The 17,575-nt window shown below is 37.8% G+C and overlaps 1 protein-coding gene across 2 annotated transcripts in view; it reads right to left on the bottom strand.

Annotated features, from left to right (window-relative positions):
• The window catches only part of LOC138159036 (cytochrome P450 3A24-like), a 44,244-nt gene that overhangs the window by 21,740 nt on the left and 4,929 nt on the right, over positions 1–17,575 (bottom strand). Inside the window, exons 2-7 of one of the 2 annotated variants that reach the window (XM_069085379.1) lie at positions 11,660–11,753; positions 9,716–9,768; positions 6,290–6,399; positions 5,044–5,141; positions 4,501–4,589; positions 112–260 (exon numbers count right to left, since the gene is read on the bottom strand). In XM_069085379.1, coding sequence (XP_068941480.1) covers positions 112–260; positions 4,501–4,589; positions 5,044–5,141; positions 6,290–6,399; positions 9,716–9,768; positions 11,660–11,753 — 593 coding nt within the window. Of the gene's footprint in view, positions 1–111; positions 261–4,500; positions 4,590–5,043; positions 5,158–6,289; positions 6,400–9,715; positions 9,769–11,659; positions 11,754–17,575 lie in introns of both variants that reach the window. The other variant, XM_069085378.1, reaches the window with a different exon arrangement.

The following is a 17,575-nucleotide window of genomic DNA, read 5'->3' as shown; positions in this document are numbered from 1 at the left end:
TAAGTTTCTGTCAAGCTTTCAATATATGATCCAATCTATTGAATTATCTTCAGGAATATCAGAATGACTGATTTTTTTATTTTTTCATTCTATAAAGAAGAACCAGTTTACCTGCTGTAAGCCTGACTGGGTCCAGAATATTAAATACAAGTAATTTGCTGATTGCTCTGACAAAGGGATCATTCTTGTTATTCAAGGAATTGATATTGACACCAAATGAAGTGCTAGTGATCACATCCATGCTGTAGGCCCCAAAGATGCTGAAAAAAGAGAACAAAAAATGACTAAGAACAGGCTCTGTATTAGAACAAGCAAAGACAGAAAGTGAACCTCTAATCCAGTGGTGTTGATTTCAATAGAAACTAGGGTCATTAAACCATTCTAAAAGATACCTGTGGGCCATATGTTAAAATCAGAAAACCACATATAAATATTACCTACGTTCTATTTTATTACCTATTTTCAATTACATTTTAATATGATCTGATCAGGTTTTTCCAACTGCGCTCTATGTCCAAGCCTGCAGGGCATAAAAGTCAGAGTTGAAAATGGTCAGCATCGGGGCGCCCAGGTAGCACAGCAAGTAAGAGCACTGGCTCCAGTGTTGGGATGACCTGGAGATAGAATCCCGGGCTCAGACACTTAGCATCCACCCAGAAACACCTGGCTGTGTAACCTTGAGCAAGTTACTTAACCCCGATAGCTTTAAAAAAAAAAAAAGAAAGAAAGAAAGAAAATGGTCATCATCTACTAGGTAACATTTTTCAGAAAAAATGTTGATTCTTTTCATGAAGTAACTAGAAGTCTAAAAAGCATTTTGTAAATGCATGAATGAACTGGACATTCATGGGACAAAAGACTACCATTAGACAAAATTGTGTGTGTGTTTGTGTAAAATCATTCTATACATACTTCTCTTTATCAGTTCTTTCTCTGGACACAGATAGTGCCTTCCTTCATATGTCCTTTGTAGTTAAGTTTGGATAGTTATAACAGTCAAAATTACTTAGTCACTCAAATTTGTTCTTCAAAAATATTGCTGTTACTGTATACAACATTATTTTCATTCTCCTTATTTCTCTCTTCATTACTTTGAGCAAGTCTATTCATGTTTTTTATAAGATTATCGAGCTCATCATTTCTCAAGGCCCGGTAGTATTTTATCACAATCATATACCACACCTTGGTCAGCCATTTTCAAATTAATAAGCATCCTCACAATTTCCAGTTCTTTGCACCACAAAGAAGCCTGCTATAAACATTTTTAAACGTATAGAATATTTTCCTTTTTCCCTAATCAACTTTGAAAATAGACCTAGTTCTGATATTTCTGCGTCAAAAGGTAAAGTCAGTTTAAAACTCTTTGGACATAATTCCAGGTTGTTCTCTAAAATAGTAGGAGCAGTTCACAATTATATTAACAACCAATTTGTGTGCCAATTTTTCCACATCCTCTCCAACATGTACCATTAAAGCTCTTGCTTTAACCTGCTTGGATCTGGATTGGTGTCTAGGGTAAAGGTCATGCGGTGCATGACCAGTTTGCCAGAGCATGTGGAGGCTTCTGAGAGGGCAGCCAAATAATAGCTCCAGCATCTGAGAAAACCCTAGCAATTGGAAAAAAGTTCCCCCCTCTGGTAGCAGAGTTCTACTGTGGCAAAAAGCTCAAAAGTGAAGCAATTGAGTGGCAACATGAGCAAGCAAGGGAAGCAAGGCAAACACAATGGTCCGACGTTGGGATATTTTTGGGGGGACAAAAAGGATCAAAGCATGGAACAGGAGGAAGACAGTGAAGTCAGAAATCCTGCACCAGAAGCTTCCAAGAAAATAATAAGCTGCTTACAGCCCATAGAGGAGCTTAAGAAGGATTTTGAAAATCAAATAAGAGAAGTGGAGGAAAAATTGGGAAGAGAAATGAGAATGATGCAAGAAAATTATAAAATGAGTCAGCAACCTGACTGAAGAAAATAACACCTTAAAAAATTGACTAACTCAAATGGCAAAAGAGGCTCAAAAAGCCAATGAGGAAAGAATGCCTTAAGAAGCCAAATTTTCCAGATGGAAAAAGAATCTTAAAAGCTCACTGAAATGAATCATTCCTTCTGAATTAGATTGGAGAAAATGAAAGGTGGTGACTTTATGAGAAATCAAGATACTATTAAACAGATCCAAACAAATGAAAAAATAGAAGGCAATGTGAAATGTCTCATTGGAAAAACCACTGACCTAAAAAATAGATCCAGGAGAGATAATTTAAAAATTATTGGACTACCTGAAAGCCATGATCAAAAGGAACCTAGAAATCATCCCTCAAGAAATTATCAAAGAAAATTGCCCTGATGTTTTAGAACCAGAGGACAAAATAAAGGTTAAAACAATCTGTTGATCACCTCCTGAAAAAGATCCCAAAAAGAAAACTCCTGGGAATATTATAGCCAGATTCTCCAGTTCCCAGATCAAGGAGAAAATATTACAAGAAACCAGGAAGAAACAATTTGAATACTATGGAAACACAATCAGGATAACACAGGATCTGGCACCTTTTACTTTGAGGGATTGAAGGGTATGGAATATGATATTCCAGAGATCAAAGGAGCTGAGATTAAAACCAAGGATAACCTACCCAGCAAAACTGAGTATCATGTTTCAGGGGAAAATATGGTCACTCAATGGGGGAATAGAGGATTTTCAAGCATTCTTGATGAAAAAACCAGAGTTGAATAGCAAATTTTACATTCAGATATAAGAAGCAAGAGACACATGAGAAGTTGAACTATTTACATTCCTACATGGAAAAATGATAATTGTAACTTATGAAACTTTTTTCAGTATGAGAATAGTTGAAGGGAATAGAAATGTGTGTATATATATATATGTGTGTGTGTGTGTGTGTGTACATACATATATGCCTACATAGGAGGGTAAATGGGCATATGAATACATATGTATGTGTATATATGTGTACAGGTATACGTAGAGAGAGGGCACAGGACCAGTTGAATAGAAAGGGATGATACTTAAAAGGTGAAATTAAGAGGTAAGAGACAAATATAATGAGAGGAGATGGAGAGAGATAGAATGGGGTAAATTATCTCATATAGAAGAGCCAAGGGAAAACTGTTACAATGGAGGGGAATAACAGAAAGGCAAAAGGGAATGAGTCAACCTTATTCTCAATGAATTTGGCTTAGGGAGGGAATGACATATACACTAAATAAGGTATCTCACCCTACAGGAGAGTAGGGGGGAACTGGATGAGGGGGGAAGATGAAAGGTAGGGCAGGCTGGGGGGGAGGGAAGTTGGAAGCACCCACTTTTGAAAAGGGACAGGATCAAAGTAGAGAATAGAACAAGTGAGGGGCAGGATAGTATGGAGGGAAATATAGTCAATTTTTCACAATATATCTACTATAGAAATGTTTGCATAGCTACACATGTACAACCTATATTGAATTGTTTATCTTCCCAGTAGGTGGGTGATGAGGAGGTAGGGAAAGAATCTGGAATTCAAAGGTTTAAAATCAAATGTTTAAAATTTTATTATTATTATTTTACATGGAACTGGGAAATAAGATATACAGGCACTGGGGCACAGAGATCCACCATGCCTTACTGGAAAGTCAGAGGGGGCATAGGGGAAGATATGGGAGAGAGCAGATTGGAGGAGGGGATATTCAGTGGGATCACTGTTTTGGGGTGGTGGGTAGGGGGAAAATGGGGAGAAAATTTGTAACTCAAAATTTTGTGGAAATGAATGATGTAAACTAAAATAGAAAAAGAAAAAAAGGACCAACTAGGGCATCAAAAGCCTGTAAGTTACCAGCATGAGTTGGTCTTGGAGCCTGGCATAATAAAACAATCAATAACCCAAAAAAGCTGCAATATAACCAACCCAGATACTCTCTCCAAAAATGAGTGCAACCTGGACCTAACATAAAGTCTAAAGTCAAGAAGCTGAAAAGAAATTAACAGACAAAATGAATTCCATAATAAAAACTTATTATGGTGACAGAAATACTCAAAACACAAATCCATAAGGAAATAGCTGCCAAAAAATCTACAAGCAAAGTCTCAAAGGAAAATACAACTTGGGCACAAAGTCAAATACAATTTCTGGAAGAGAAATTTAACAAGAGGTTAAAATGCTTTCATCGATGTAAAAAAGATCATTAGTAATTTTGAAGAATTTTTTTAAAGTTTCTCAAGGGCTTAGCTCAATGAAAAATTTGGAAGCCAGACTAAAGGAAGTTCAGAATATTAAAAGATGAAGAAAAAGGAGCAAAAGTAGAGTCCAATTGTCAATGATTTCCCCAAATTGCTTATCCTCAGAGGGAAAGAACTCACTACGTTGTCTTTACACTTGCTTTGTTAATTAAAAAGACGAGAATAACTCTAAAAGTGGGTGCTTCAGTTTCTGAGGAAAGATGGCAGGAGAGAGGCTTAGAGAAGCAGAGTGTCCTGTTGCCCCTCAGATTCCTGCAGCTGCTGCCCCATACTTACTCCTTCAGAGTTACAGGCTTGTTTTTCTCTGCTTCCTTCCTCATGTTTTTCACTAACACATCTCCATATTGGTTAATGATGGGAAACATCTGAAGGCCAAATAACAATAATTACATATGTAAAAGTCAATTGCAAAATAAACCAGATTTCCTAAGGCAGAAGAAGCACAATGGTATTTCATAAATTCATTTTTATGAATGTCAAGCAGCATACATCTATAGTAAGAAAAAGCTTTCTTGGCCATCTAGTTAAGCTACTTCATTCTAAAGAAGAGGAAACTGCAGCCAGAATGGTTAAGTGCCTTGCCAATGGTCACCATGTAATAGGCATCAGAGGTGAGAGTAGAGATCAGGTTCTCCAACTTTAGTGACTGTGTTTTCTCCATTGTATCACAAAAAAAAAAAAAGAAACAAAATATTCCCGGATAGGAAATCTCAAATTTGGGGGTCGCTTAATAAGGCTTTAATTGGAGAAAAGGGAACTTATTTTGTTTACTCTCTGTTAGACTGTTTTCTAGAATCTGATCAATTTCCATTTCTTTACCTCCTTGAGTTTTCCACTTGTAAATGTTGGAGACAATATTGTTCGAATCCTCTTCCAATGGTCATCTCGAGCAATTGTGATAGCATTTTCCAAAATCCCTACTGGACCAGCCCTCTAGGAGAAAACGGTAAAAGGCAAAACCATTCTTTTATTGAGTTGTGAAACCAGAAGTAGAGGTCTATTGTACTTTCTAGTATAAAAACTAATTCTTTTTTAAATATCTATAGTTTGTGGTGTGGCTAGATGGTGCCATGAATAGAGCACCAGCCCTGGAGTCAGGAGGACCTGAGTTCAAATCCGGATTCAGACATTTGACACACTTGCTAGCCATGGGACTTCGGGCAAGTCACAATCCCAATTGCCCTACAAAAATCAAATAAATGAATGAATATATATATATATAGTTTGTTATCTGACCCTTTATAGTCCATACACTTTGGTCAAGAAAATGTATTTTCTGGGTCCTTTAAAGCTGTGACAGTTGAACCTGAAGGAGCATTTTCCAGGCTGCATGACTACAGAGGTTACTTCCCAGAATGATGGCTTAGTATACTACATTAAAAGCATTGCTATTCTCAGGGGTCCTAGGTGCCATGTCCTAGATTGTCTCCCAACAATGTCTGATGTGAAGCGGTGTGTAGGTAGTGGTAGTGGTGATAATTTGACCTGCCAGGCATATAACACCTCCTATCTCTTCCTCATGGGATCAATTGCTTTAGTTATTCTGACTGACCTGTCACATGTGAGATAATTGTTTGACAATTGATGGGGACAGCCAGTACTTCCTGCATAGGATTTTTCTGCAGGATCATGATTGGGAATGCCTGGCCAAAGGTAGGAAAGGAGGGGTGGGGGTACACCCAGGACTATGTCTCCTGTGCCCATCTGTCTATTGGAAGCAGGTCAACATTGCCTTAGGAGAAGAGGAAAGCAGGCCCATTTTACTCAGTGACCTTTCCCCCTAATAATGGTCCTATGGGCTGCATTATAAGCAATTCTAGTTGTTGGGGAAGCATTGCCACTCCCAAGATTTTGGGGGTCAAGAGATGTTGATGGGGCTTCAAATAGCTCAGCAAAAATTGCCTTCTGCCTCCATTTGCCTCATTGCCCTCAGCTAGGTTGTGCCCGCCCTGGCTTCTGCAAAAATGTAAATAGTGAAGCTACTGTTTAGACATGGCCTAAAAATTGTGTGACCTTTAACATTTTTAGCATGCTTTACTCATTGCTGCCAGCATTACTTTTCCACTGTCACTTACCCGACGATTGGTGAAGACAGAATAGCACTCTTTTACCATCACTGTTTTGATAGTTTCTGGGTCCATGATGGCCAGTACTGGTTGTCTGCCATCAAAAAACCTATAGCCCCAAATGGAACAAATGACATCAGTCACCAAGTTGCACTGTTGGAAACAGAGGTTGCAAGTGGAAACTATAAACTGATGGCCATTAGTTTGCTGCTGCCTTATATTTTCTCTAATTTGAGTTGTGGAAGTGAACCAAGAAACTAAAATAAAACTCATCAGAGAATATTTATGAAATAGTGCCAAGACTATAATCCTGCCTCAGACAGTTCCCACTCTGTGACCCCATGCAAGTCAGACTCACTTTCGTCATTGGCAAAATGAGAAAAAGAATAGCATCAACCTTAGAGGGCTGTTGTATGGATCCAATAAAAGAACATATGTAAAACAATTTGAAAATCTTAGGGTAGATTTTATTGTTATTGTTCTTTTTGAGTGGTATGCTGGGAAAGGGGAATAGCTTCATTGAGGAGATGACATTTGAATTGAGCTTTAAAGAATGGTCAGGTCCTCAACAGGAAAAGGAAGAGAGGAGGACATTTCAATGACAGCACACAACCTGAGCAGTCACAGTGGCTAGTGTGTTTGGGAACCAAAGTGTCATCCAGTTTCACTAAAGGACAAAGGGGATACGGCAGGCTATAAGGGGGAAAGCCTGGGAAGATAAGGAGGTAACATGCTAGGAAGAATCTTGAACATCAGCCAGTAGTTTCTGAATTTTACTTAGGAGGCAATAGAAAGGCAGTGAGGACTTTTGTGCACATATGTGAAGGTTAACAGACACAGGAAAAATTATTCTGGTAACCATATTAAGGATGGATGACATAATTCAAGAAAATTCCAGAGGACCCATTCATGATGAAAAACTCCATCGACCCTCAAATGGACAACTCATGAACATTGTTTTTCCCTTTTATTTTTCTTGTAGTGTTTTTTTTCAGAATATGCTAATATGGAAATGTTTCTCATGACTTCATATATATATATATATATATAATTAATATCATGTGACTTGCCTTCTCAATGGATAAGGGAGGGACTAGAGAGAAGGAGAGCATTCCAAACTCAATTTTTAATGAAGGTTGAAAAAAAATAAATATTTAAAAAAATAAATAATCTTTAAATGCACCAAGTTGAAAGGAGAGTGGAAGCAGGAAGAATCCTGTCAGGAAGCCACAAAAATATTCTGTATGAGTGATAATAACAACTTGTACTAGTATTGGTAGTGGTACCAGTAAGATTATAAAAGAGAGTTGAGGGATGTTGTAGAGATGGAATTGAAAATTCCAGGAAGCTGAAGAAATCAGAAATAAGAGGGAGAAAAAGAAGTTGGATTTAATGCATGAAGCTATAAAAATAGACAACCATATATATCAGAAGTTTCAAGCTCATAGGTGATATGAAAGCCACTTTAAAACTCTTGGTTACCAGATTAAAATGAAATTGGAAAATGTTTTTCAAAATAAGTAAAAACGATATAATCTTTCTGTTGTTTTTCAGTCATTTCAGTCATGTGCAAGTATTTATGACCCCACAAATGTGGCAAATGTGCTGTAGTGGTTTACTTCTCCAATTCATTTCACAGATGAGGAAACTGAGAGAAACAGGGTTAAGAGACTTCCTCAGAGTCACACTGTTAGTAAATGTCCACAGCTGAATTTGAACTCAGGTCTTCCTGATTCCAGGCCTGACATTCTATTCATTGTGCCGCCAAGGGTCCCAACTAAAATTATGTACTATGAATTTGAATGGGGTCAAACTGACCCAATTTCTCTATGCATGATTCTCTTTTGTCCTATAATAGAAGCAGAGAAATATGGTATTGGGATTCAGCCTAGAATGAAGGTGTGGCAGTTGGGATTGATGGAAGAAAAGTGTTTGAAGGATGCTGGGAGAGGAGGTAAGAAAGCATTAAAATAGCAAAGCATTGGGTCAAATAAAACCCAAGAGGAGCGAGCAGAATAGGAAAATAGGAATAGGCCAAGGACCACCACGTATGGTAAGAGAAGTACTAGGTGAGTGAGCAGATTAGATCAAAGCAAATAAATTTGTAATTAAATTGTCCAATTTCAATTTAAGATTTTGGTATTGGTGAGATTATTAATTCAAAGGTGTGAACATGCTGGCTGGAAGTAGCAAAGGAACTCTTTGGAACTGTAGAGATTGAGGACTTGCAGGGTCAGAATATCAAACGAAACACTGTGTTGTAGCCGAGAGCAGGGGGTGCATAGAAGAGAAGATGGTGAACCCAGCACCAAAGTCATTGAAAAAGTCGGGAAAGTTACTTGGAGCAGAGCAGATAACAAAGGGCAAATATTTAGGGTATAGTAAAAAAAGAATGATCTAGAAACAATAGTGATGATTAAGGAATTTGCCTTCTCCATTTTCTAACTCTGTGAGTATTGGGTAGAGAGAGTAGGAGACAAGAGAAAGCATTGAAAGGAATATGGTATTTTCAGGAGAGCTTCAGGTTTCTATTAAAGCAAGGAATCATAATTCAACCTGGTAGAAAAGTTTATAGATGTGTAAGAAAGATGGTAGATGATAGGATGGCAGTTCTCTGATGGACAGAAGCAATAGGTGATAGAAAATTTAGTTGGATTGGACCTGGGACATAACTGAAGTGATTAGAATAAGGAAAGTATTCAGGATGAAGCATTGTGGATATCTGCATATAAAGTTACAAGAATGGATGCCCATGATTATGAAGAAAATACAAAAAGTGTGCTAGCATGGTATGCTTTCCCAAAACCAATCAATAGATTACCCTCCTGAGAGTTTAAGATAGAATTTAGAATCTTGGTGTTCCAAAGCAACCAAGATGAAACATAAGAAAGAAAAACCTGGTGGAAGATGATTGGCAGGGAATAAGTCTAATGGAGTAGCACTATCACATCAGCAAAGGACATGGATGGGTACACAGTTTTGCTGACATGAGGTGTATGTATGCATGCATGTATGTGTGTATGTATATATGTGTGCATATGTATATACATATATCTATATATGTGTGTACATATATTCGCTTATGTGTGTATATGCATATTTAATTACATGTGTCCCCTTCATACTTATAGCTTCAAACATGTGCTCTACCCATCTGTGTACTAATGTGTAGTTGTCCAAACATAATTCCAATGAAGATCTCTTCTTATCATTAAATTTAAGCATGTTAGTGGGAGAGAATCCATGACCCAGGATAATATCATAGTAGGTGCATGTGTTATGATTCTTTTGGCTTGAACTAGAATTCTGTGGCACTAAAAAGATCTATAATACCTCTACCTTCAGAAATGTAATTGAGTGGGAGCTATGAGTGACTGACCATTGAAATGTGTAGGTATTAAAGGAAAGATACTTAGAATACTTACCCCCAGATTTTCCCATATTTTTTAAAACAAGTCATGTCAAAATATGTTAAACCCTGCAAAAAAAGCATTTTATATTGGTATAAATTCTTTAAGATGAAAAATGTTTTTAAATACCTTATGTAAGGAAATTAAAAATAAAATAATTGTATTTCTTGCTATTGTTATTATGCTCTTCACTTTGCCTGGAAGTTGTTGCCCACCCCCATCTCTATTTGTTGACATCTGATACAACTCAAATGTGGTCACTTTCATGAAGTCTTTCCTGATCTCCCCAGCAGAAAGAGATTTCTTCAGGATCCTTGCTCTATTGATTTTATCTCTAATAACTTTCTCCTCTGCTATGAAAGACTGTTTGAAGTAGGGATTGTTCTGTTCACTGTATTTGTAACCCAGTGCCTTTAAAACATTGTAGATGCCAAATAAAATGAATTGATATACCCTCACTATATTCTCCTTTCAATTACAAGTATCTTAATATAAGTCATTCTCTGTACTAGATAACAGACTTCAAGGGGTCACCTGCCACTGACTTTTTTATCTTTGTATTTCCACTAGTTCAAGGGTTCTTAATAATTTAAGTTTCAGAGACCTTTTTAGTGCTGTAGAAAAGTCCATGCACCACTTCTGAAAATGATGTTTTAAAATGCATAAAACACATAGCATTACAAAAGAAAACAATTTTTCTAAAAATAGTTTTCAAAAAATTCATATTTCACATGTTAAGTATCCTTGATTTAATGTCTTTCACAAAATATCATTCAAAGTAAATGACTAACAGATGTTCATTAAAAGATTGTTGCTAACATAATTATGATGATGAAACACTTTAAGAAATTCCTTTTAGGGGCAGCTAGGTGGCTCAGTGAATAGAACACTGGCCCTGGAGTCAGGAGGACCTGAGTTCAAATTTGGCCTCAGATACTTAACACAAAAACTAGCCTTGTGACCTTGGGCAAGTCACTCAACCCCAATTTCCCTCCAAAAAGAAAAAAAAAGTTCCTTTTGCATTTAATAGTATCTTACACTTTCTAAAGCTATTTCATATATACTTATGAGTCAATGTGTTTCATTTGATTCTCACAACAACTGATGAGGTAATCAGTAAACTGAAGGACAAAAAAGGTGAATGTTGGCCAAACTAAGCCACTGACCCATCAGTCCGAGTCTTTGGACTCTAGTTCTTTCCAGCACACGATACGTCTTCTGATCTAAAGTTTCTCATAGTCAGTCTTATCTATGTATCAACATCTGGAGATAAATGTTTCTATGTAGTCAGTGGAAAGGTATAAAGATATTTCAAAACTGGCCTCAAAACTGAAATTCTGCCTCTCACATGCTGGTTGTGCGACCCTAGGCAAGGTAATTATTTGATGTTGTAGACAACTGTCTAAGGGTAAAAGTTGTGGGAAAAGTCAGGTGGTAATAGCCATTAACTCACCTGGGAAATTTGTGCCAGTTAAATCACAGGTCTAATCACATCCCCTAAAAGATTGAGGGTACAGAAACCAAAAGGAAATTTCCTTTGAATCAATGGCTAAATCTGCCAGAGATTATTAGTAATGCTGACAACCGCTCAGGCAGAATTTACTGTAAAACATTGAGTCCTTAAGGCTTGTTAATGAAACCCTTTGTCCAATGAAAAGAGGGCCTGAATGCTTTTTATACACTCCATCCTATAACACTAAAGTGCAAGTGCACTATAACGTATCTTTGAGAAATCTGAGATCTTACAAAGAATTAGAAGATCCTAGAGCTCAAGCTGAACGTCCAAGCCTCTCTTTTTACAGATGAGGAAACTGAGCCCTAAAGAGAATAATTGATTTCCCCAACATCACATAGGGAATAAGCATCAGAACTGGCATTTGTACCCAAGTGTCCTGAATCATGAGCAAATGCTTTTTCCACTGAACAAAGAGAGTAAAAGGAGAACTGAAAGAAACTCACTTTGTTATAAGAAAGAAAAGTGCCAAAGAAAGGAAGAGGGGCTGGTCCCGGAATTCCCAGGTCCTTAAAGAGCTTGTGTGTCCAGGTCCCATATCTGTAAAGTGAGGAAAAAAAATACAAAGAGATTAGAGCCAAGGCCAAGACCAATGAAAAAGATGATGCAGTCCACTTGTCAGTAATCACAAGGGGAGGAGCTATAAAAGGTAACTCTGAGGGAAAGCTTGGTTCACTCAGATCCTGATGCCGAGGGGGCAGTTTCAGAGATACTTCATGACTCCAATGAGCAACCTGAAACAATACAAGGCTAAGCTGAGATTCCTTGAAGTCCTACCTGAGATTCAGTAAGGCCTGAGACAACACATTAGGTGTACTCAAGTTTGGCAAACATCAAGTAAACCATCTTCAACATTGCTACTGGATTATACTCCCGCTTCTACCTGGACTCATTCCATCATTACAAGAGCTGAACTCTATTGTACTGTGATTAGGACTGAGAATCTGTTGCCCGACTAGGCTCAGTACATGGTCAATGCACCTTACATACAACCAAGACAGCTCAGAACATTAGCCTCAGACATGAAGCCCTCCTCTCCAGGACCCTGCCTAACTCTGGTGCCTCAATCACAGACAACTCACCTTTAGAACCAGAGCACCAGACATCACAATCACAGTTTCCAATATATTTCACTGAGCTTAATGACCCACCCTAAAACCAAAAATATAATACCTCTTACCATTAGGACTTTATATGCAAGAAGAGCTATTTACATCATTCCTAATAGCACTCCTTCCTTGATACTAGAAAGAGAAATTACTGTTTGCTATGACTAGCATACTCCTACTGTTTACCCTTCCATCTGATAGAGAGCTCCCACATGCCTAAGCAAAAATCACCAACTTCCCTTGCCTCTATTTCCTGCCTCTACGTATCCTACTCTGACCCCTCTCAGACAACAATCTAGCTCTGCCCACCTCTTCTATTGTGTCCTCTGGATCTGCATTCTATTATCAACACATGTCCCTTCACCTCCTGGATTCTCATGCCCTCAGATATACTAATTCTAGTGTGGGCCTCAGTACAGTCCTTCTTTGCTCCTTATTACCACTCTCAGACCCTTCCTCAGGCATTATTTACCAACCCGTTCTCCTTTGAGTTTTAATCTTGCCAGATAAATATTACCAATCTAATTCTGGGAGCACCTGCACAGTGGATTATATTTCTCTGTTTTAAAGCACTTCAGACACTGGCTCCCTCTTCCTCTGCAATCTAACACTGTCCTTATGCCAGGTGACACAGATAGTCCTCAAAACACCTTGATCTCCCTATTCCTTAATCTCAACTCCTAATACCTATTCACTCATTTCCCATCAATCACATACAGCAATAATCACAGCCTTGATTTCATTATCACCTGAAATATTCTGTTTCTAGGTTCATGATTTCTAAAATTGCATTATCTGACCACATCTTATAATTCCTTTTCTCTCCACATCTTATTTTTCATAATCTTATTTTTCATCTTTACCTCAAACTCTAGTCCCTGAATCATCACTATTCAGTATCCTTCTAAGCTGTGGCTTGACTTTTTTGTTAAAAATAACAATTTTAGAGGTGGCTAGGTGGTGCGGTGAATAGAGCACTGGCCCTGGAGTCAGGAGGACCTGAGTTCAAATCCTGCCTCAGACACTTAACACAAAAACTAGCCATGTGACCTTGGGCAAGTCACTTAACCCCAATTACCCCCTCCCAAAAGCAAAAATAATAAGTCACAATAATTTTATATTAACAAGCATTGGCTCATTCTCCCTTTAGCCTCTTCACACACATACACACACACACACACACACACACAAGAAAACAGAAAACAAACCTCTGTAACAGTCATATAAAGTACATCCCCACATTGTCTGTATCCATAAATGCATGTCTCCCTCTGCATAGCTATTCCTTCATTTCTGTCAGAAAATGGACAGCATTCTAAATTATCAATCCTTTGGATCCATTAATGATAGGTAATCATTATGATACTGACTTCTAAGATTTTCAAAATTGATCAATTAAGAAATGTTACAATAAAAATTATTCTTCTGGTTCTGCTCACTTTGCTTTGCATTCAGTTCAAAGTGAGGTTTGAGTTAAACCCTTCCCCCATTCTTCCTCATTTATATAGATTTCTGCTTTCACCTCTAATTATGATATATGCCTCCCCATTCCTTTTATTTTCTTCCCCACTATATTTTCCCTCCCCCCTTTCCTTTCTCCTGTAGGATCATCAGAACTTTACAAAAATCACTTCCAAGGTCTCAATCTCATTTGCTTCTTCTATGACCTCATCTGGCTATGGCTCTTATGGTGTTTATGAGATATTGTATTCTATGTCTCACCCAACTGGAATGCAAAGATTTCATCCCTAAAAGACATTTCTAGCCTCTTCCAATTGCACACTTTTTAATATGTCTTTTTACTCATAAGTCTGTAGTATAAAGTTCCTATTTTAAGCTGGTCTCTTCAAGAATGCTTAGAAGTTCTCTATTTCTTTTTTGCTGGTGTTGTTTCCCCCTTTTTCCTTCAGAATTTATTTATTTATTTTTAGTTTTCAACATTCAATTCCACAAGATTTGGGGATCCAAATTTTCTTCCCATCTGTCGCCTAATCCCCACTGCAAGATGGCAAGCATAGTGATTACCCCTTCCCCCAGTCTGCCCTCTCTTCAGCCACCTCATGAACCTCTCTAACACCTTTCTCCCTTACTTTCTTGTAGGACAAGATAGATTTCTATACCATATTGCGTGCATATTTTATTTCTCAGTTACATGTAAAAAATTTTTAACATTTGTTTTCTAGAACTTTGAGCTCCAGATTCTCTCCCATGTTCCCTCTTCACCTACCTATATTGAGAAGATAAGCAATTCAATACAGGTTATACATATGTAGTTACTTTGGCCCTGTCCCTTTTCAAAAGTGTTTGCTTCTGACTATCCCCTCCTCCACCATGCCCTCCCTTCTATCATCCTCCCCCTTAATCCCCCTCCCCTCCCATTTTCCTATAGGATAAGATACCCAATTGAGTGTGTATGTTATTCCCTCCTTAAACCAAATCCAGTGAGAATAAAGTTGACTCATTCTCTTTCACCTCCCTATTCTTCACCTCCATTGTAACTGCTTTCTCTTACATCTTTTGTGTGAGATAATTTACCCTATTCTATCTCTCCCTTTCTCCTTTTCCCAATATATTCCTCTCTCATGTGTTAATTTTATTTTTTAGATATCATCCCTTCATATTCAACTCACCCTGTGCCCTCTGTCCATATATACATATACACACATAACATTCATACATATATACATACATATACACATACACATACAAATATATAAGTGTGAATGTGTATACATAAATATAGACATATATATGTATATACACATATTCCCTTCAACTATCCTAATACTGAGAAAAGTCTCATGAGTAACAAATATCGTCATTCCATGTAGGAATGTAAACAGTTCAATTTTAATAAATTCCTTGTGATTTCTTTTTCCTGTTTACCTTTTCATGTGCTTCTCTTGATTCTTATATTTGAAAGTCAAATTTTCTGTTAAGCTCTGGTCTTTTCATCAAGAATGCTTAAAAGTCCTCTATTTCATTGAATATCCATATTTTCCCCTAAAGTATAATTCTCAGTTTTGCTGGGTAGGTGGTTCTTGGTTTTAATCCTAGCTCCTTTGACCTCCAGAATATCATATTCCAAATTCTCCAATCCCTTAATGTTAAAACCCATAGATCTTGTATTCTGTTGATTGTTTCCACCATACTCAAATTGTTTCTTCCTGATTGCTTGTGATAATTTCTCCTTGACCTGGGTACTCTGGAATGTTTCTATAATATTCCTAGTAATTTTCTTTTGGGGATATTTTTCAAGAGGCAATCAGTGGATTCTTTCAATGTTGATTTTACCCTCTGGTTCTAGAATATCAGGGATAATGTGATAATTTCTTTTTTTTACCTTTTTTTATGCTTCTCTTGAGTCCTATGTTTGAACATCAAATTTTCTATTCAGGTCTGAGCTTTTTATTTATTTATTTTGCTTTTTGGAGGGCAACTGGGGTTAAGTAACTTGCCCAAGGTTACACGGCTAGTATTTTTGTGTGGGTGTTAAGTGTCTGAGGCCGGGACCAAACTCGGGTCCTCCTGACTCCAGGGCCAACACTCTACTGACTGCACCACCTAGCCACCCCCTTGATAATTTCTTGAAAGATGATCCCTATGTTCTTTTTTTAAATTAAATTTTATGTTTATTTTTAGTTTACATGATTCATTTCTACAAGATTTTTTTGATCATGCTCTTGTTTTGTTCATAGTTTTCAAGTAGTCCAATAATTTTTTAATTATCTCTACTGGATCTATTTTTCAGGTCAGCTGTTTTTCTGATGAGATATTTCACATTGTCTTCTATTTTTACCATTTTGGGGATCTGTTTTATACTATCTTGATTTCTCATAACGTCATTAGCTTCCATTTGCTCCATTCTAATTTTGAAAGAATTATTTTCTTCAGTGAGCTTTTGGACCTCCTTTTCTGTTTGACCAGTTCTGCTTTTTAAGGCATTCTTCTCTTCATTGGTTTTTTGGACCTCTTTTGCCATATGAGTTAATCAATTTTTAGGTGTTATTTTCTTCAGTATTTGGGGGGTCTCCCTTAGCAAGCTGTTGACTCATTTTTCATTATTTTTTTTGCATCACTCTCATTTTTTCCCAATTTTTCCTCTACTTCTCTTACTTGATTTTCAAAATTCTTTTTGAGATCCTCTAAGGCCTGGGACCAGTTCATATTTTTCTTGGAGACTTTTAATGCACAAGTTTTTACTTTGTTGTCTTCTTCTGGTTATATGATTCATTCTTCTTTGTCACCAAAGAAAGATTTTGTAGTCTGATTTTTTTCCTCTGTTTGCTCATTTCCCCAGCCAATTACTTGACTTTTGAGTACTTTCCCAAAATAGGACTACACTTCCAGAGTGCAGAGTGTTCTGTCCTAAATTTCTGGGGTTTTGTGCAACTGTCATCAGAGCTACTTCTAGGCACCTGTGAACTTTCAGTTCTTCCAAGGTGATATGATCAAAGGAAAAATATTTGCTCCTCCCACTGTCTATTCTCTGGTCTGTGAGCGACCATAAGTATTTTTTCTGCCTCAGGACCATGAGAATTCCCTCTCCACATCTGGCTTAAGCTCTGTCATGGGAGTACTGATCCTCACCCCAGGACTGCTACCCAAGACTGTAACCCATATCCAAGAAGGGAAAAGCAAGAGCAATTGCCCTCTGATCAGTTATCCCCAAACCATCACTGGACCTGATTTTCCTGGAAGCAGCTACTACCACTGCTGCTGCTTCTGCTGCCACTGCTGCTGCTTCTGCTGCCACTGCTGCTGCTTCTGCTGCCACTGTTGCTGCTTCTGCTGCCACTGCTGCTGCTGCTGCCACCACCGTTACAGCTACCTTCCCACCAAGGGCCTGGGGTCATATTGTGCTCTTCTCTCACCCATATCCAGCAGAGTTTCCCCACTGACCTTTTACTCTGTCTTTGGCATTTGTGAGTTGAGAAGTCTGGAAACTGCCACAGTTGTCAGTGATTCAATTCCCTGAGTCCTTCTCCTGCTATTCCGGAGCAGCCCTCTCAGGCCTGCACTCTGCTCCCAGCCAGTGTGATAGACCCTTCCTGTGGGCCTACAAGGCTGTCTTCAGCTTTAGATGTGTTTCACTCTGTCATTTTGTTGGCGCTGTAGTTCTAAAATTTGTTTAGTCATTTTGTACAGATATTTAGAGGTGATTAGGGGATGAACTCAAGAAAGTTCCTGCTTTTAGTCTGCCATCTTGGCTCCTGAATTTCTCTATTTCTCCATCAGTCCTTTTTCCTCCAC

Source organism: Petaurus breviceps, unplaced genomic scaffold (genome assembly GCF_028583685.1).
Source record: "Petaurus breviceps papuanus isolate PSGF00001 unplaced genomic scaffold, PetGlider_PUasm1.0 175, whole genome shotgun sequence".
NCBI lineage: Eukaryota > Metazoa > Chordata > Mammalia > Diprotodontia > Petauridae > Petaurus > Petaurus breviceps.
The sequence above is the reverse complement of the archived record's forward strand: the minus strand, read 5'-3'. Positions and strand labels throughout refer to the sequence as shown.